The sequence below is a fragment of the Bos taurus genome, chromosome 1 (genome assembly GCF_002263795.3).
Source record: "Bos taurus isolate L1 Dominette 01449 registration number 42190680 breed Hereford chromosome 1, ARS-UCD2.0, whole genome shotgun sequence".
NCBI lineage: Eukaryota > Metazoa > Chordata > Mammalia > Artiodactyla > Bovidae > Bos > Bos taurus.
The window spans coordinates 45,339,385-45,359,852 of record NC_037328.1 but is presented as its reverse complement, the minus strand read 5'-3'; the positions used below and the strand labels follow the sequence as shown (position 1 = coordinate 45,359,852).

Here is a 20,468-nt window from a genome sequence, read left to right as displayed (position 1 = left end):
TTTTGACTCAGAGAAAATCTTGAAGAATCAGGAGGAAGGATGCAGAGTGGATGGAATAATAAAATGGAATAAAATTACCAGACAGTTATTTTTAGAAGGGAGAACCCTAAAATTGGAGAGGGATAAAAGAGAGTGAAGGAGGAGAGGGAGATTTTGAGAGAAAGAGGGTGAGGGCAGATTTTGTATCAGCAGTCAGAGTCTAAGACTGGCAGTAAGGATGTTGACAATGGGGCATCCGGACATGTCCTTTGGTGTGAAGAGAACAACAACAACAAAAAAGTGATAGATGTTGTAGGAAATATAGGGATTAATCACATAGAGATAAAAGAATTGCTAAAAAAAAAAAGTATAGAAAGTCCTAAAATGACCAACCATGTGTATCAATCCAGACTAGTTTGTAAAAGGACTAGACTTATTTTGACATTATGCAATTTCTTCACTTAGAAGAACTCAATGCCAGTTACATCATAAATTTTATTTATGATATTTCTACCTCTGGCGTGTCTAGCCTGAATTCTGCCTCTGAATTTCATTAGAATAGAATGTCTTATTTGTAGCTAGAATAAAATTTTAGAAACAGAAAGGATTCAATGATTGTCTACTCCAACCCCCATTTTTCAAAGTAGAAAATTGATGTGTAAGTGGTCAAAGGGACTCTCTTGAGGGCATGCTACTATCTTGCAGCTGAAAGAGATCCAAGCCAAGCCACTGTCTGCCTTCTCCATTACATTCGGAGGAATTATGGTATTTTTTAAGTTATAATAAAGACTATTGTCAGTTTTGGACTCTTAGGGAGATCCAAGCACAGAATATTGCCAGCTGAATCAAACACCGCTCTCAAAAGTTCCTAACCACTTATTTGGGATGTGAGATATCCTTGTTTCTAAGGTCCAGTTGCTGGTCAGGCTTTCCAGAGGTCTGCTCTGACGACATTCACTGGCTGCTACCTCTATCTTTAATAGACTTGTTGCCTCTCCAAGCACTTGTGACCAAATTTGATTAATCACAGAAAAAAAGTGCAGTCAACTTTTGATCCTGGATATCCTCAGGCAATAATGGGAAGTCTCTGATTATATGGAAGCCTTAAGTAATGCTAAAAGAACTTCTGATTCCTTGAAATTCTCTTCCATGCGGATTCATTTTACCTTCTCTTTGCATCTCCTTTTGCAAGCCCTGCAGTAGATAGTCCAATGTAGTACACATAGTGTTAGTTTATGGGTCAGGAAATAACCCTTTTCCTGGCTCTGCCACTCATTCTCAGGCTTTAGACACTTCCCAGCCTCTCTCTTTCTTCTATAATAATTTTGGCTCTGCTAATTTCAGAATTTATTGTACAGAAACACGGAAATAAATTAAAAAATATCTGTAAGCTCTCTGCAAATGTACCACATAGACATTGCTTGAACTTTCCTTCCATTTACATTGACTCTATGAGAATGCTGAGATCTGCTAAGTGAAACCTTAGGCAATGATATATTACAAAATCCAACTATAGATATAATGGCTTAAATCAGTATTTTTTGGTGATTGAGTCATTGGCCATTTAGAGCAACTATATTCTAATTATAAAATGACCCTACAAGTACCAAAGTATCCATTCTATTTGTTTTGTCACATCAATCTATTTCTCTCCCTCAGTTCTTGTCTCATCATAACAAAGATTTGGAATGACAGACTACAGCTCAAGCAAGCGGGATTCTTAGTTCCTGTCTCAGCTCCTGTCTCATCGAAGCAGGGATTCAAAACAACAGACTGGTTACAGCTCAAGCAGACAGATATTTTATTAAATAGACAGCAGATAGTACACTCCCAAGACATGAGAGTTGGTTGACACTGAAGGAGTGGCCATGATCCTGCCTGGCTTCCCTTTTTTACTCTGTCTTCTCCTCTTGGCTCTGCCCTGTGCAAAATGCAAATGGGCATACACTCAAGGCCAATCAGGGAAGGTGGCATGTCTGGGCACATGCGAAATGGGGCTGTCACATATTCATCTACATGAGAGTTTTGATTGGCAGTTGCAAGTTACATAACAACAGGCGTTATTGTGCATGTCTTTCCCATAATTCAGTCTGTTATCATCAGATATCTGTACGTATAGAATATTTATGAACCCTTAATGGACTCCTGGTTGCCTAAGGTTACTTCAGGACAGAGCTGTGCATCAAGGGTGTATGTGCCAGAGTTGGAGAAGCCCCTGTGGTTAATTTGTATCCACTGTGTGCCTAGGGTCTGCAGGAGTTGGAAAAGTCTCTGTGGTTATTTTTGTAGCATATCTCTGAACTCTCCTGGGTGTGTCTGGGGTGGGGTTTAGAGATCAGCTTGCATCCTTTTCTGCCAGGCCACAGTTGGTTACTCATGCCTAACTTCCTGCTTAACAGTTTCATAACATATACGGAGTACCTACTCCATGCTAGGTTGTGCAGTATTTTTATCATAAGGCCTATATTTTGCTTTAAAATCAAGAAAATATGCTTTACCACTTTATAGCTAAGTAGCCTTGTTTATGATCTTTTAAAATTTAGAACTTGCCTATATTATACAATTACCAATTAAGCCAGTATTGATGAGGGAACCTAACTGAAGCCAAGGAGAAGGCCTAGCTGCCTGCACTTTTATTTTTTCTGCCAAACTTGGTACAAGAGAGGTTATTTAGAATGCTTTGTGATCAAAATAGAAAAAAATGTACAGGCTAGATTTTTTTAAAACGTAGTCTTAGGATATTTCTGTCTGATTTTATTCCTAGGAAGAGGATATAAAATCAAATTTACTGGGAACCCTGGAATCCCCAGATTACCTTTGGTAATTCTGTAGTCATTGCCCTCCGCCTCCACCAGATCATGCAAGCAGCTGAGAAATGTATCCAAACTGGAGATGCAAAGCTGTGGGGGCCCATCTGCTCTAATTTTAGTTTTCTCTGCACTTCTCTGAAGTCTTGAATAGCCAAGGCAGGGGTAAAAAAGCAACAGAAATTCCATAGGATGTACTTGTCAACAAATATGTTTCATAAATTGCTGTTGATGGTTCAACTCGCAGGACTCAGAAGACTAGTATTCTATAACGTTTGTTCCCAGTAGCAGTTAGTGTTTTGGCTGAAACTGCCTCCTCCACTTGTTTTGTCATCTTGACTTTGGAATGGGGTATGGAGTCCAGAGACTAGGGAGAAGCAAGCTAGTGAATGATTTCAAGCATTTTAGTAGTTTGTAACTAGTAAGAAAGAAAACTGAATGTACAGATACACCTACTCTGTGTACTTACAAAACTATAACCCGCTTGCTGACATCATGGGTGTGCAACCCATACAGGTACACAGGTTCTCCATTTAGAAGGACCCATACTTGGTTTAATGCTCTGTTGTCACTGTCTTAAAACTCTTAATAATTCTTGAATAAGGGGCCCCATGTTTTCATTTTGCAAAGAGGTCCACAATTTATGCAGACAGTCCTGGCCCTTATTTCTAGAGATTCTGGGTAATTTTTTTTTTTTTTTTTCATATTAAGAACTTGTGTCTGGTGCTTAGAGAGGATACAATAAACAATTTAGCCTGGGTAAATAAGGGACTTTAGGGCTTTAAAAGCAATTGATGTAAATCTTAGTCCATTTGATTTTTTGGGATGAGAAGTAGGGGAAAGATACTAAATTTTTGAGAGACAATTGAAAACATGCAACATTTTGTAATTTTCTTTTTCATAATCTGCTTATAAAACCTATTGGTATTGATACACGTAGCCCTTCTCATTGCTGTGTCCAAGAGCAATATACCGCCTGTCCTGATCTGTCCAGCCTCCCCGCTTAGGGAGGCTGTTTAGATCAGAGCCAGAGGAGCTTTTCCTTCTTTTCTGTTTCTGCCACTGCTGCTAGATCACTGCTGCCATCACTGGCTAGATGACATTGGGCTGGCAAACAGATGGGGAAACAGTGGAAACAGTGGCTGACTTTATTTTGGGGGGCTTCAAAATCACTGCAGATGGTGATTGTAGCCATAAAATTAAAAGATGCTTAATCCTTGGAAGGAAAGTTATGACCAACCTAGACAGCATATTAAAAAGCAGAGACATTACTTTGCCAACAAAGGTCTGTCTAGTCAAGGCTATGATTTTTCCAGTGGTCATGTATGGATGTGAGGGTTGGACTATAAAGAAAGCTGAGTGCAGAAGAATTGATGCTTTTGAACTGTGGTGTTGGAGAAGACTCTTGAGAGTCCCTTGGACTGCAGGGAGATTCAACCATCTCCTTAAAGGATCTCCTTTAGGAGATCCATCCTAAAGGAGATCAGTCCTGGGTGTTCTTTGGAAGGACTGATGTTGAAGCTGAAACTCCAATATTTTGGCCACCTGATACGAAGAGCTGACTCGTTTGAAAAGACCCTGATGTTGGGAAAGATTGAAGGCAGGAGGAGAAGGGGACGACAGAGGATGAGATGGTTAGATGACATCACCAACTCAATGGACATGAGTTTGGGTTAACTCCGGGAGTTGGTGATGGATAGGGAGGCCTGGTGTGCTGCGGTTCATGGGGTAGCAAAGAGTCGGACAAGACTGAGCGACTGACCTGAACTGAACTGAACTGATCTTTCTGAAACATCGTTTTCACATGGGATTAATGATTCCTACCACTTAAGATGTTTCTGTGACAATTAAATGTATCGCCTGGTGAGTCATTAAATGAGATAATATATGCAAAGCCTACTATGTGATAAAGATGAAAAAACAAAACCAGTAGTGAGGATTATCATCACTTTGCCATACATGTTTCTGAATATTATGAAGCCCATAGCAAATATGTAACAGTGATCTTGAATATGCATTGTTTGGTCTTTCTCACTGTGTTCTTCGCTTGACTATTGGTGTTGATTTTTTTTTTTAATAATAAGAAAATTTTACCCCTGAAATGCAGTCTTGGATGCATTAGAGTCTGAGGTTCCTCTTTTACAAAATTGGACAATATTACCTTTACCATACCTCCGTGGGATTAAAAGGCTTAAAGCCATACAGTTATAAAGCTATAATATTAAATATTTGTAAAAATATGCCTGTATTCTTTTCTATTCATTTAGAAAAAGATGAATGCTTAGTGTTCTCAAACTTTCATTTTGCAAAATAGCAAATAATAGAATTATATGTGCTACGTGCTAAGTTGCTTCAATCTTGTCCGACTCTGTGACACTATGAACTGTAGCCTGTCAGACTCCTCTGTCCATTTGATTCTTCAGGCAAGAATACTGGAGTGGGTTGCCATTTCCTTCTCCAAATAGAACTGAGAGAGCTGGAATTCTGTCAGACCATGATTGTGCTCCTTCCTGGTCCCTGAACTCAGTTAGAAATGAAAAGCTCAAGCATACATTGAGCAATTTTTTCATGTTCTTTGCAAATTAAAAATCTTAAGAGAAGCCAATATTAAATCTTAAGAGTAGATGGGGGTCTGTGATATATTAAGAAACAAAATACATTCTGAATCTCCCTGTGGTTTTACAGCATGCTTTGATTATTTGACAGATACTACACAATTCGCTATAGAGAAAAGGATAAGGAAAAGAAATGGATTTTTCAGCTCTGTCCAGCCACTGAAACAATTGTGGAAAATCTAAAGCCTGACACAGTCTATGAATTCGGAGTGAAAGACAATGTAGAAGGCGGAATTTGGAGTAAGATTTTTAATCACAAGACTATTGTTGGAAGTAAGTACTGGAAATTTTGAGTGAGCTTTCTGTACTATTTTTTCTAATTATAAATTTTTATTTAAATTAGTTGTATAATATGAGCTAATTCTCATTTTCTATATTTATGAAAATATAAAAGTAAACAGTTTGAGCATTAATAATTCGGTATCTTCCATAGTGAGTGTTTCTTTGAAAAATGATTAACATTTGACAGTAACAAGTCATTCCAAATTTATTTGGCCATTGGTCTTGTTTTAAATCAATCTCTGAACTGAGCCAAAACACAATACCGTGTGTGAATATTCAGTGAAACAGCTGGGCCAGTGGAAATGAACACGCAAAGACTATGGGGCCTGAGGCTTGTTCATCCTTTGTTTCAAACATCATTAGGATCAGTGTTGGAATGATAGCAAATAAAATAATATGCCCAAGTTACAGCAGTAGTTGTAGTTGTCTTCATAATGACTAATAAGAATTGATTTAGGATAAAGAAGAATGAAATGAATGTCATTTTCTTTTTGTTTTTGTCAGGTAAAAGCAAAGTAAATGGGAAAATCCAAAGTACCTATGACCAAGTCCACTCTGTGGTATGTACCACGTTATTTTCAAGAACAGTCTTTTAAAAATGTCTGTGTTATACTTTTATTTAAATAAGGAAGTGGTCCTTTTATGAGGTACTGAAACTGGATTACCTGCCTAGCTATCAAGTACATTTTAGGAATTAGTTTCTTTCTCAGAAAATGGAAGTAGAAGCGTGAGACCAAATTATCTTTAATTTGTTTAAAGCTCTAAAATTCTGATATTCAACATAGTTAACCTAGTATTTCAGTATTCCATTTATTTTGAGGTTATTCTTATTATCTTCTGTCCCATGAGTTGTTTTCCACCATAAGATGTTTCAAGAGTGAATTAGTAGATGCTGTCCTTACCCTGCCATTGTTCAAATCTTTCCTCTATTTTCTAACATTTCCTACTTAAAAGAGCCAGCCCTTTTCAAAATGAAGAAGCAACTGGTTTGGTTTGTAACACGTCCAGCCTCTGTTCAGGGCAGTCAGTGTCTGTATATTTCATGTGCCTGCCATTTTCCAGTCTAAAATCCTGTTCACATTTCTGATTTCTTCCTTAAAGTAGATACGTAGGCACTTAGACCAGGAATTAGTAATTTAGATTTTTAACAATTTTTAAACTTTCTAATATGTCTGGTCAACTTTTTTTTTTTTTTTTTTTTTTACCAATTTGCAGTCTTGCTGGCAATGGATCAGAGTTGTCTTGATGTAGTTCCCTGATTCTCAACATTATGTATTTCCATCACTAAATTTTTGGCTAGTGTAATAATGTAAAATGGCTTGTAAATTTCTATTTCTGATTGCTGATGAAGCAGCACTTAGTTCATTTATTTATTAGTCATTTGTATTTTCCATTTAACGACCTTTAGTTTCAGTTCTTTGTTTATTGGGCATCTTTTTTTTATTTTTTTTTATTTTTAATCTTTACATAATTGTATTAGTTTTGCTAAATATCAAAATGAATCCGCCACAGGCATACATGTGTTCCCCATCCTGAACCCTCCTCCCTCCTCCCTCCCCACACCATCCCTCTGGGTCATCCCAGTGCACCAGCGCCAAGCATCCAGTATCGCGCATCGAACCTGGACTGGCAACTTGTTTCTTACATGATATTCTACATGTTTCAATGTCACTCTCCCAAATCTTCCCACCCTCTCCCTCTCCCACAGAGTCCATAAGACTGTTCTATACATCAGTGTCTCTTTTGCTGTCTCGTACACCAGGGTATTGTTACCATCTTTCTAAATTCCATATATATGCGTTAGTATACTGTATTTATGTTTTTCCTTCTGGCTTACTTCACTAATCGTCTAAAGACACTAAAGAACAAAGACTTTGTGATATCATCTAGAAACATTACTGTCACATTTATTATCAATTTTGTTTATGGGAATTTGTGAAATAAGCAAGTCTTAATTTGCTTAATGAAATTATTTGTCTTTCCATTGTCATATCTTCAATTGCCTGATATTTTAGTAAGCTCTTCCTTATCCAGAGATGAGATAAATAATTCTCTATTTTTTTTTTTTTTTAGTTTTAGTGGTTTGATTTTGTAATAATTTAAACTATGTGGGTTTTATCTTGCTATCTTATATGCAGTAAGGTCCTGCTTTGTTGAGGGTATGTACTTTTCCCAAATACTTAACTAATCAGCTTAGTACCAAGTATTGAATTCTGCCATTCAAGGGACCATTGCTAACGTTCCTTCTGTGGTGGCTCAGTGGTAAAATAATCCACCTGCAATGCAGAAGACCTGGTTTCAGTTCCTGGCTTGGGAAGATCCCCTGCAGAAGGGAATGGCAACCCATTCCAGTATTCTTGCCTGGGAAATCCCATGGACAGAGGAGCCTGGGGGGCTACAGTCCATGGAGTCACAAAGAGTTGGATAAGATTGAGCGACTAACTCACTTCACTTCCAAGTCCGTTTGGCTTTGGCTTTCAAATCCAGTCACAAGGAATAGAGCTGCTCTTCCATTCTCTTCTAGAACAATCCTCATTGTTGTGAATGGTTTCCTAGGAAGCACATCTTATCTCCCACCCTCTTGGCTGTCGTGCTTTAGCTTACGTGAGACTCGATGTTGTTTCTTTCATTCCTTCTTCACAGCAATCATATACCAATAATTTGGGTTTCTTTAGGCAGAATATTTCATTTAGGGTTAGTTACTCAGCAAGATTGGGAAAGATGATTGACATTTTATTCCCAAGAAATTTTATATCTTTTCCACATCATAAATAACCATGACAAGAAGGTCCAGGAAGAAATTTCCTGCATCTATGACACAGAGCCAGATATTTGATCACTTCAAGCTGTGAGGCGGAGTACCCCCAACTCTAGCCAGCTCTAACGAGCTGTGGTTTGAAACACTTGGGTATTTCCGAAGGAAAACCCAAACTAATTAAAAAGATATTTTAAGGATTCTCTGTGAGGCTTTCTTCATTGCTACAGTCTGGATAGCACAAAAAATGTTTCACAAACTTCCCTCTGTGCCTTTGGGTAGCTCTGGAACATGGGAAAGTTGTAAAAGAACCACTTGGGATAGCCTTTGACCATCTCATGTGACCACTTAGAGCTGATTCTGAAAGTTGGTTTGATACTTTATAGAGGTATATATTTTGGGGCTTCCCAGGTGGCACTCCTGGTGGAGAACCCGCCTGCCAGTGCAGATGTAAGTGAGGAGGGTTCAGTCCCTGGGTCAGGAAGATGCCCTGCAGCGGGCATGACAAACCACTCCATATTCTTGCCTAGAGAATCCCATGGACAGAGCAGCCTGGAGGGCTGCCGTCCATAGGGTCGCAGAAAGAAGGCAGTATTTCAAGAGATATGAAATTAATTCTAGAGTTTTAAGACATGTTGAAAAATGTTTTTATTCATATATGCATGCTTATACCTAAAACTTAAGCACAGCAAAAACTTCTTCACACCTTCTGAAAAGAGATGGGTAATAGAGAAAACAATTTGAACTTGAGGCTATCCATTTTAAGAGATAAATAATATTCAGATTAAAATGTGAATATTAAATGCAGCCCCATCTTAACTTATGCCCTCCAAGCTGTGCCATGTGGCTTGTAGGCTCTTAGTTCTCCAACCAGAGATTGAACCTGGGGCCATGCACTGAAAGTACCATGCCCTAACTACTGTTCCACCAGGGAACTCCCAAATACAGCCCCACCTTAAACATCTTGTTACATTATATACTGTAACTTGTGTATCTAAGCATGTGTTCTGCAGGCAACCCTCAGTAGATTTGTGCCAGAGGACACTTAGCAGGGGTCTCTTCTAATTGTTAGTGCTTTTGGTATACTGCTTGTTAAATACTTTCAATATCACCCCTGCCTCCATCTCTAGAAAAATGAGAGAAAAGATGGATGCATAAACAAAGCCCTGATTCTTCCTATGTAAGTTGTATCACTTGAGATCCATGTACAAAAAACAGATGATAATTGGGCTATTTTCTTCATATTGAGAAGCAAGAATCCTGTTTTTATCAAGGTTAAATCTAGTGTCTACTATCTGTCTTTTTTTTAAATGTTATTGGATTATTATTGATTTACAATGCTGTGCTATTAATAGTTTCAGGTATACAGCAAAGTGATTCAATCATACATATACACTCATTCATTCTTTTTCAGGTTCTTTTCTCATGTAAGTTACTACAGAATATTGAAAAGAGCTCCCTGTGCTACACAGTACGACCTTGGTTATCTATATTATATACAGTAGTGTGTGTGTGTTAATCCCAAGCTCCTGATTTATCCCTCCCCCTTGTGTTTCCTCTTTGGTAACCATAAGATTTTTTTTTCCATATCTGTAAGACTGTTTTGTAAATAAGTTCATTAAGCTTTATTATATAAAAATATAAAGGAATGATGGCTAACTTTAATATATTATTAAATAAGTTTTTAAAAACTTAGTCATCTGACTAGTTCACTAACCAAACAATGAATTTCTGAAGTATATAGCATTTATTAACAGGTATTTTAAAATTTAAGTTTAATTACTGAATTAATCCAAATCTCCTGAGAATCAAAATTCCCCTAAAATAGACATCTATTTTCACCCTTCCATTTTTTTCCATCAGAGGTCCACCTGTCTTTTAAAAAGGCCATGTCTATCATTGGCAAAAAGAGAGGTAGTATCAGTTTTTAAACTGTAACAGTTAGTAGATGAGTAAATAAGGAGAAATATAGTCTGATCTCTCCCCCACACACCCAGAGACTGTGTGCAGCATTCCTAGCAATCACTGACCTAAGCAGAAACTTTAAAACTTCATATCTACACCACCAGTATTACCAAAGGTGGGTATCTGATTCCTCCCTAGCTGACCAGAAATACAGCAATTATCACAAGAAGGATGTTAGATTCACCTTTAGTCAGCTGTTAGACTGAGTCAGTACCTTTCATAACTTTCATCAGGACATCCTAAAAATGAATGAAAACCAGGATGTAACAGGCCCAAATTCTTCTCGTGTGGTTTAGATCTTGAGTCATTGAAATTTGATTTTGAGCAACACTTAGCCACTCCCTGGGGCCTCATGAAAAAGTTAAATCAACAGTGGATATGCTGAAGTCAGAAAAACACCAAATGGACAAAGCTGTAAAGAGTAACTCACAAAGGATAGCATCCAGGTGTTATCATTACTTTTCTTAACTTTAATTTTTTAAAACTAATATCAGGGGAAAGGTAGTGCAATGCAGAGTGACTCTAAAGTACCCCACAGTGTTTGGTTACTGCTGCTGTGGTCATTGCTAGATTTGAGTGGGTTTTCCCTAACCAGGACTGAAAAGGAAGCTGGATGGACCATCAGGGACATTGCCTTTTACCACTTCCGCATCCTCTTCCCATTGAATCTCACCAACTGGATACTCAGCTACAATGTCCCCTGAAAAGTGGTAAAAGTGAATTTCCTTAGGGCTTTCCTGGTGTCTCAAGTGGTAAAGAATCGGCCTGCAATGCAAGAGATCCAGGTTCATTCCTGGGTTGGGAAAAGCCCCTGGGGAAGGGAATGGCAACCCACTCCGGTATTCTTGCCAGGAAAATTCAAGGAGCCTGGCAAGGCCGCAGTCCATAAGGTTGCAAAGAGTTAGACACGACTGAGCACACACACATGAAGTGCAGGAAGCCAGACAAATATCATCTGATATCGCTTATATGTGAAATCTAAAAAAAATGATACAAATGAAATGATACACAAAACAGAAATAGACCTACAGACATAGAACACAGATTTATGGTTACCAAAGGGGAGAGGGGAGGGGAGAGAAATTAGAGAGAGTTTGCCATTAACATATATGTGCCACTATATGAAATAGATAACCAACAAGAACCTGTATAGCACAGAGAAATATATTAATAATTCCTATTCCTCTAGCACAGGAAATATAATATATATAGTAATATATAATAATCTATAGAGGAAAAGAACCTGAAAAATGTGTTTATATATATATTCTTATAATGTGAATCACTTTACTGTACACCTGAAACTAACACAACACTGTAAAATTAACTATATTTCAATTAAAAAACAAACCTTCTTACAGAGAGGGAGTTAGTACTTGCTCATTAGTCTTGGTGCATTTTTGGATTGCTAATTAGGCAAGAGAATAATTATAAGATCTAGAAAGAATTGGATTCTGCAACTAAATGATTTCCTTATTTTCTGGCAGCACAGATATAGTCTTGTCATCATCTTAATAGAAGACTAGCCTGTACTCAGATAAGAACCCAAACAGAAACTGTGTCCCATTATGTCAAGAATGAAATATTTTCTGTCTCTTTTTGTCAAAAACTTCTTTGAAATAAATCATCCACAGCAAAGGCAATACATATTGGGATAATGCCACCGACACAGCAACACATAGGTGTTTCTGCTATAATGTGATGTGTCTCTGAACACTTCACACTCTGCAAAACATACACTAAACGGCAAGACTCGTGGGGCAAAAAGAGGACCAGCCATTCAAAAATCTTTGGAACTGTAGCCACAACTCTGTCAAAAAAAATTAGTAGCACCTGGAACAATACTGTGGCTCCCCTGGCAAACATCTCCCATGAGACTGGAGTTTGCCGCAGCAAGGACTTAAATGCTCAGGAATGCTAGAGACTATGGATGGCAATCCCTTCACTGAAGCAGGACAGGTGAAGGTAAGGTGGACACATCAAGACAGGGTCCTGGGCCTGGGGAAGAAGGATCCTCTGGGCAAGTGCACTTATTTAATTTTCTTATGATAAACCAAGAGGTTCTCTGCCAGTATGACATCAAAGTTGAACTATTTTTTTCTTTCCTACTGATGGCTAGCTATACTTGTGTTCCTGCTGTTCCTCTTCCCTTGCTTGGGCAAAGTTGTGAATAAATTATATTTACATCATTCCTCTTTTGACCAATAGTGTATGAGCCATGCACTACAGAAGCATAACAGACTGCTGTTTATAATAGCTTTTCCTAGTTATAAATGTAATTCCCCCCTGTAAAGAACTTGGAAAATATAGAAAGGTACATAAAATAAAATATCAGATTATAAGAAATTACTACCATTTAAAAAATGACTATGATATATTTCCTTTTGGTCTTTTGTCTATACACATATTGTTATACAATTAGGTTATAATATAAATATAAATTTGTATCCTTTACATTTATACTATACATACTTCCCACTTTGTTAAATAAATGTCAGAAATTTTAACCATAATTTATTTAACAAAACCTCTGCTTTGGAATGATGAGATTGTTTCACATTGTGGTAATAAACACTGTTACACAAAATGATGACTCTATTTTGTACTACTTCCTTAGGCTAGATTGCTAAGTGGGAAATTACTGGATATCTTAGTTCATCAGGGCTGCTATAACAAAAATACCGCAGACTGGGTGGATGGCTTAAACAATAAATGAGTTCTCACAGTTATGGAGCCTGGGAAGTCAGTGTTAAGGTACTGGCAGATTTAATGTCTGGGGAGAGCTCACTTCTGGCTCACAACTATCTCACATGGCAGAAGGGTGGAGGGAGTTCTCCGGGTTCTCTTTCGTAAGAGCACTAATCCCATTCATGGGGTCTCCACCCACGTGAGTTATTTACTTCCAAAGGCCCCACCTCCAAATGCCATCACACTGGGGATTAAGTTTCAACATACAAGTTTGTGGGGCAATGCAAGCATTTGCCTTACAGCACTGGGTCCAAATACAGTGCAAGAAATAAAGATGCTTCTTTTGAAAATAATTAGTAAACTTTTATTTTCTGTGTTTTTTAAACGTAAGGACTTTAATACAAGAAGAAAAATAGGCAACAGTAAGTGTGGTATTGTGGCCCTTCTTTGTTATGGGTATATTGCTTATCAGAATGGGAGCATGTGAACAAATCTTCTTTGCTCACAACTTTAAACACCTGTGTGGTTAAGTGTCTCATTCACTACATCCTGGATTGTCAGCAGGTCTAGTACCGGGAATATCTATACCATGCATCCAGGTTAAACCAAGCTTCAGAAAATCAATGTCATGCTTACTTACCCCTTGACTACTACTATTAAGTCGCTTCAGTCGTGTCTGACTCTGTGTGGCCCCACAGATGGCAGCCCACCAGGCTCCGCCGTCCTTGGGATTCTCCAGGCAAGAACACTGGAGTGGGTTGCCGTTTCCTTCTCCAATGCATGAAAGTGAAAAGTGAAAGTGAAGTCGCTCAGTCGTGTCCGACTCTTAGTGACCCCACGGACTGAAGCCTACCGGGCTCCTCTGTCCATGGGATTTTCCAGGCAAGAGTACTGGAGTGGATTGCCATTGCCTTCTCCGACTTACCCCTTTAGCTCAGTCTAATTCTGCTCTGTATATTTCCTGCTGTTCTTTCATCCTGTTTCATGCCTCTCTCTTGGCTGTCTTATCCTTGGCTCACTATCCCCAGTGAGGACTCCACTGTAAGGTTAACACTAAACGTGCCCCTAGTTCAAGTCACTCTCTCCATGACATCCAAACTTACCGTGGGACATCTGAGGGAATTTGGAAGAAGGGAGAAGTCACAGTCCTCTGAGACCTGCCCTTCCAATTTTGAGGTCCTCTGGGCATTAAGACATACACAATTGTTAAACCTGCAGGCTTTGGAAGTAGGCATGTCTGGATCTGAGTCCCAGCTCTGCCTTCCTGGACAAGGAAAAGCTTAGCATCAGGAGTTCACAGTGATTGTGTGCTTGAAGCAGCAGTGGGACACCCTGTAACAATTGTAGGGTTGGTTGATTGGTTTTTAAATTTTATTTATTTGTTTAATTGGAAGATAATTACTTTACAATGTGGTGATGCTTTTTGCCATACATCAGCATGAATCGCCCCAGGTATACATGTGTCTCCCCCATCCTGAACCCCCTGCCTCCTCTCTCCCCACCCCGTCCCTCTGGGTTGTCCCAGCGCACTGGCTTTGGATGCCCTGCTTTAGGCATGGAACCTACACTGGTCATCTATTTTACATATGATAATATACATGTTTCAATGCTATTCTGATTGGTTTTAAAAGAATGTGTAGCTTAAAATCTTTTTTTGAGAGGGAATATAAAGACAGAATTTGACTGGTTCACTGGTTCAAATTAAGTGAAAATACACTAGGATTCAATCCAAAGGATTTCACTTCTTTCCATTGCAGTTTCTGAGTAAACTAAACTAATGGAAATTTTGAAGGAACTGCTTCTGTCAAATCTTTGGACATTTATGGGAAAAAACTAATGAAAGCAATAAAACAGAGGCAGATATATGTACTAAAGATCTTTCCAGCAACCGTTAAACCAGTGTCATGGAGAGCTTCATAGAAGGCAAGAAAGGACTACTTCCAGTTTTAAAATTATTTTTTAAGTTAACCATAACTCAAAAGCTGTATCTCTTCCTCTTTTCAGCCAGCATATGTCCCAAGAAAGCTAATCCCAGTAACAATCATCAAGCAAGGTAATTTGCATGTCTGCTCTGGATATATGCTTACAACTATTTTAATATGCTTTTTAAACTGAGATAATTAAACATAGCACATATTTTAAAAATATATATTTATGCTTATTTTTTTGAAAAATAATTGCTCTAGTAAATTAGAAGTTAACAGATAATTTTGACTCTACAAATAGGCCAAGTCTTGGCAAGGCATATTGGTTGAACATCTGGAGAAAGAACAACCCTAACAAGTATTAAATTTAAAAAAACCAATTAAATATATGTGGGTTTCTTCAGGATTAAGATCGTTTAGATGTAGGAAGTCATTAATAGGATATGTTGATTAATGAAATGATAACTATGATTTAGAGCTCACTTTAAGGACTGTAAAGAAATCCAGGTCTCAAGAGTTATGTCTTATTTCAGCATCTAGTCATTTTTGTTTTGACTTTCAGTTTTTCAAATTATTTAAGACTCAATTATTTCCAGAAAGTTTTGTGGTGGAAGAGATTGGGCACCTAAAATACTAATTCATTTTTAAGAAAACACAATGCCTCAAGTGTATTTTCAAAATGGGGTCAGTTAGTATTGGACTTATCCATAGAATCTTTGCTTTGAGGGTATACATTTTCTAATTCATTTTATTTACTGAGTATGTCATTGCCTCATTTTGTGCAAGTTATTTAACTTGGGTAGGCTGCAGGGAGTGGAGCTGAGAAAGGAAATTTTAAGCTAATTAGAATGGAACACTTTCTCTACTTAAAGGCATCGGTGTTAGGATGTGCCTTCTAGCTCTTTCATTGGTTGTATAGCCATCGCAGTTAGTTCCTTTCTATTAAATTAAAAAAGGATCAGATTTCTCCACTGCAGATGGCTTTACGTTATTAGCTTCATTCTGCTTCTTGACTGTATTTTTTTTTTTTTTTCCCATTCACACTATTATCTTTTGGTCTTTCAACAGTGATTCAGAATGTTACACACAGGGCCTCAACTAAATCTCCAGATAAGACCCCCTATGGAGGAACAATACTGGGTGAGTCTGCCTTGAAATCTACATCTACGTTAAGCAAATCAGGCTCTTATTTTGATAACAAGGCTGTTATAGAATTTTGCACTGTGTGCAGGTCTGTTAAATCGATGTTGGTTCATTTCCTTTCATTGTTTAGCATCCTGGCTTGTTTCCATTCCAGGCTAGGATCCAGGAGTGTTAGGGAAACAACTCTAGCCTGTACCTATTGGCTCCCCTCCTACCTGCCTACCTGTTGGTATTGTGAGAGAGTCTTTGTCATATTGAAGAACTCTCTTAAAAGTTATTATTAGTAACGGTGTTTTTAATCTTAAGGAGCCATTCTACGATTTTTAAGTCTGTGGATTAAGTCACATTATTTTGGTTGTTCACTTCTGAATATGAATAAAGATTATGTTTAAAATTTACTGTCATATTTTTTCCCAGATTTTTAAAGTTTGGGTTGAAATTGACTAAGCAAAATAAGCTCTAAGTGTCATGGTTCCAATTCTCTGAGCTTTGTTTCAGGATGCATTTTCTTTTACTACATCTGTTTTCTCGCAGTCCACCTTGTTATCCCAGGCCTTAATGAAACCACCGTCAAACTTCCCACTTCCATAATGTTCGAGATTTCAGAGGCAATCAAGACACAGTTAGGTAAGTGGCCAAGATTTATATGTGAATATTGCAGTGACAATATTAGCACTGATATTCCTAGGATGTTCAAGGGATCTAGCCAATGAGCTCTTTGGAGATCCCGAAGGGAAAAGTAAGGGACAAGCATGTGCATGTGAATGGGAATAAAAGACTGTACAACTGCTGTGGAAAACAGTATGTCCATTCCTCAAAAAGTTAAAAATAAAATTACCATGAAAGAAAGTAAAAGTGTTAGTCGCTCAGTTTTGTCTGACTCTTTGAGACCCCATGGACAGTAACCCACCAGGCTTCTCTGTCCATAGAATTCTCCAGGCAAGAATAGTGGAGTGAGTAGTCATTCCCTTCTCCAGAGGCTCTTTCTGATCCAGGGATCGAACATGAACCTGGGTCTTCCACATTGCAGGCTTTACCATCTGAGCATCAAGGATCAAACTACCTGACCCAGCAATTTCACTTCTGGTTATACAACCAAAAGGATTGGGAGCAGTCTTAAAGAGATATTTGTACATTCATATTCACAGTAGCATTATTCACAATAGCTAAAATGTGGAAACAGCTCAAGCATCCATCAACAGATGAATGGATAAGCAAAATGTGGTGTGTATATGTATGTATGTGTGTGTGTATATATACACACATATATACACACACATACACACCATGGATAATTATTCAGTCTTAAAAGGGAAGGAAATTCTGACATTTACTATAGTATAAGTGGACCTTGAGAACATGATGCTAAGTGATAAGAAGTCACAAAAGATAAAAGACTGTTATTTGAGATACCTTATTTGAGATACCTAGAGTAGAGAGATTCATAGAAACAGAGAGTAGAATGGTGGCTTCCAGAGACTGGAGGAGGAGGAGAATGAGGAATTAATGTTTAATGGTGAAGAGATTCAGTGTTACAAGATAAGGAGAGTTCTGGACATGGATGGTGGTGATAGTTGTACAACATTGCAAATGTATTTAATACTGTTGAACTGTATACTTGAAAAATGGTTAGGATTTTTGTTATGTGTCTTTCACCATAATGAAAAAATTGGAAAAAGAAGTAGATAGGATGGAGTGTTGGAGGTATTCAAATAAATCACATTCTATAGGGAAATAGTTACTTTATATTTTTGAAGGAAGAGTGAATATTGATCCAATTATCCAAAATATACACATTTATATAGTAAATTATACTTATCACGCTGTACTATCAAAGAACTGCTAGATATTTTCAGTGGGAACTGAGGTAAAGGTCAGGTTTGTTTGAATTACTATTTACTTGAGATCGATCCTGTTTCCTACTTCTAGAAAGAACCTAAGGGTTTCACAGGTGGCACTATTGGTAAAGAACCTGCCTGTCAATGCAGGAGATGTAAAAGATGCAGGTTCGATCCCTGGGTCGGGAAGACCCCCTGGTGAAGGGCATGGCAACTCACTCCAATATATTTGCCTGGAGAATCCCATGGACAGAGGAGCCCCATAGGTGGGCTACAGTCCATAGGGTTGCAAAGAGTTGGACACAACTCATATGACTTAACACACGCACAGATAAAACCTGATATGATTTTAGTGTTTAAAAAACATAAAACAACAATTTTGGGGAAAAAAACAGCAAAACTCCTTTAATGGGCACCTAGGAAATAGTTGGAGCGGCCAGTGGGCTAAGCTAGTTGCTGCATTTGAGTATCACATTGGTCTGAATTCTCTCTATCGCAGAGGATCTCAATGCTGATGAAACATGAGAAGCTCTGATGGATTTGTTACACTGCTGGGACTCACCATACTTCGTCAAGGTTGAGATCCTATGCTATAGAGAGAATTCAGACCAATGATTCAGTTGTTTCTGGGGTGACACCTGAGAATTTGCATTTCTGCCTAGTACCCAGGTGACTGGAGAAGGCAATGGCACCCCACTCCAGTACTCTTGCCTGGAAAATCCCATGGATGGAGGAGCCTGGTAGGCTGCAGTCCATGGGTCGCTAAGGGTTGGACACGACTGAGCGACTTCACTTTCACTTTTCACTTTCACGCATAGGAGAAGGAAATGGCAACCCACTCCAGTGTTCTTGCCTGGAGAATCCCAGGGACGGGGGAGCCTAGTGGGCTGCCGTCTATGGGGTCGCACAGAGTCGGACACGACTGAAGCGACTTAGCAGTAGCAGCAGCAACCCAGGTGATACTGATGCTGCTGGTCCGGAAACTACAATTTGAGAACCTCTAAAGTCTCTGGAAAATGTGTCTCTGGTAAATGTCCTGGGCCACTGGTAAATATGGAGGAATAAGGCAGGATGTAGTAGAAACTGAATAAGACTTTAAAATGTAGAATATTCTCCTTGAACTAGCTAAGAACTTTAGCACTTGTTACAAGTGAATCTTCACTTATTACAAGTTTGAAACAGGTCCAAGCCCCTGTTTAGCAACGTTTCTTCAGCAAATATTTAGTAAAGATTACTTGATGCCAGAACTACAAGTGGCAGGGGAGGAGACGTGATGGTGATTTACACAGACATGGTATCTACACATGCAGGGACCTCAGACTTAATTTCTCCTCCCTCACTGAGGTTTGACCTATTTACTTATTTGATGTGAGGCAATCAGACTGTAACAGTTTTAAAAGACAGACTCTTAAGTTCTCCTTAGCTATAATTTGAGAATTTCCTGGCAGAAAGAGGATCAAAGCCTTGAGTGAGTAGAGAGGATTAATCAAAGGACTATTACTCTTATAATTTTAGAAAATTTTTCAGAATTGATGCATCACCATTTTGCTGCTGCTAAGCCACTTCAGTCGTGTCCAACTCTGTGCAACCCCATAGACGGCAGCCCACCAGGCTCCCCCGTCCCTGGGATTCTCCAGGCATGAACACTGGAATGGGTTGCCATTTCCTTCTCCAATGCAGGGAAGTGAAAAGTGAAAGTGAAGTCGACTTTTAGGGACCCCATGGACTGCAGCCTACCAGGCTCCTCCATCCATGGGATTTTCCAGCCAAGAGTACTGGAGTGGGGTGCCATCGCCTTCTCCGGCATCACCATTTTATTAAGATGTAAATATATTTGCCAATAGATCTTTGTGATTTTGTGCAGTCCTTACATTTTTACTGTAAAAATATTCATATCTGTTAGTCTTATGGTGAGTTATTTACAAGAATGTAGACGAGCGATTCTAGGCTTCCTTTCTTTAATTTGTACATCAGACTTGATCACCTCCTCATTAGCTATAAAACCTGAGACTCAACTCCACATCCTCTAAATGCTGTGCTAAAGCCAAGAGGATTCCAAAATAAATTCCCTCAGTGAACCTGTGTTTAGAACCAGAGCTCAGGACTCTTGCACTCACCAGTTCTCTGCCCAGAGCCTATGTATTTAGCCCTGTGCCTGGGAAAGATTTGTTTAGAAGGAAAAGAAAAGGAAGGAGCTGACTGATTTCTTACTGATTCAGCCCCTAATCTGTTCATCAAAATACAAAAATCAGGATTTGTGAAGGAGACTGAAAATGAACAGAATTTTTTCCCAGACTACTGCTGTCATTTTTGAACTGGGAGGTATTTTAGTTCTTAGTTTTGATAATATCTATTTCCTAATTTTTTTGTTTTGTTTTTGCAAATTTCCACCTGCTACCTTAATATCAATTCAGCATTTTGTTTTCTCTAATTTAGAGAATTAAACATTTGATTTTTTGGTTTGCTTTGTT

General features: G+C 38.4%; 1 protein-coding gene across 8 annotated transcripts in view; it reads left to right on the top strand.

Annotated features, from left to right (window-relative positions):
- ABI3BP (ABI family member 3 binding protein) overlaps window positions 1–20,468 on the top strand; it is a 288,504-nt gene that overhangs the window by 117,316 nt on the left and 150,720 nt on the right. For all 8 annotated transcript variants that reach the window (XM_059890043.1, XM_059890042.1, XM_059890036.1 and 5 more), the window contains exons 5-9: window positions 5,493–5,674; window positions 6,188–6,243; window positions 15,096–15,144; window positions 16,085–16,156; window positions 16,694–16,786. In XM_059890043.1, the coding sequence (XP_059746026.1) occupies window positions 5,493–5,674; window positions 6,188–6,243; window positions 15,096–15,144; window positions 16,085–16,156; window positions 16,694–16,786 (452 nt within the window). The remainder of the gene's footprint in view (window positions 1–5,492; window positions 5,675–6,187; window positions 6,244–15,095; window positions 15,145–16,084; window positions 16,157–16,693; window positions 16,787–20,468) is intronic.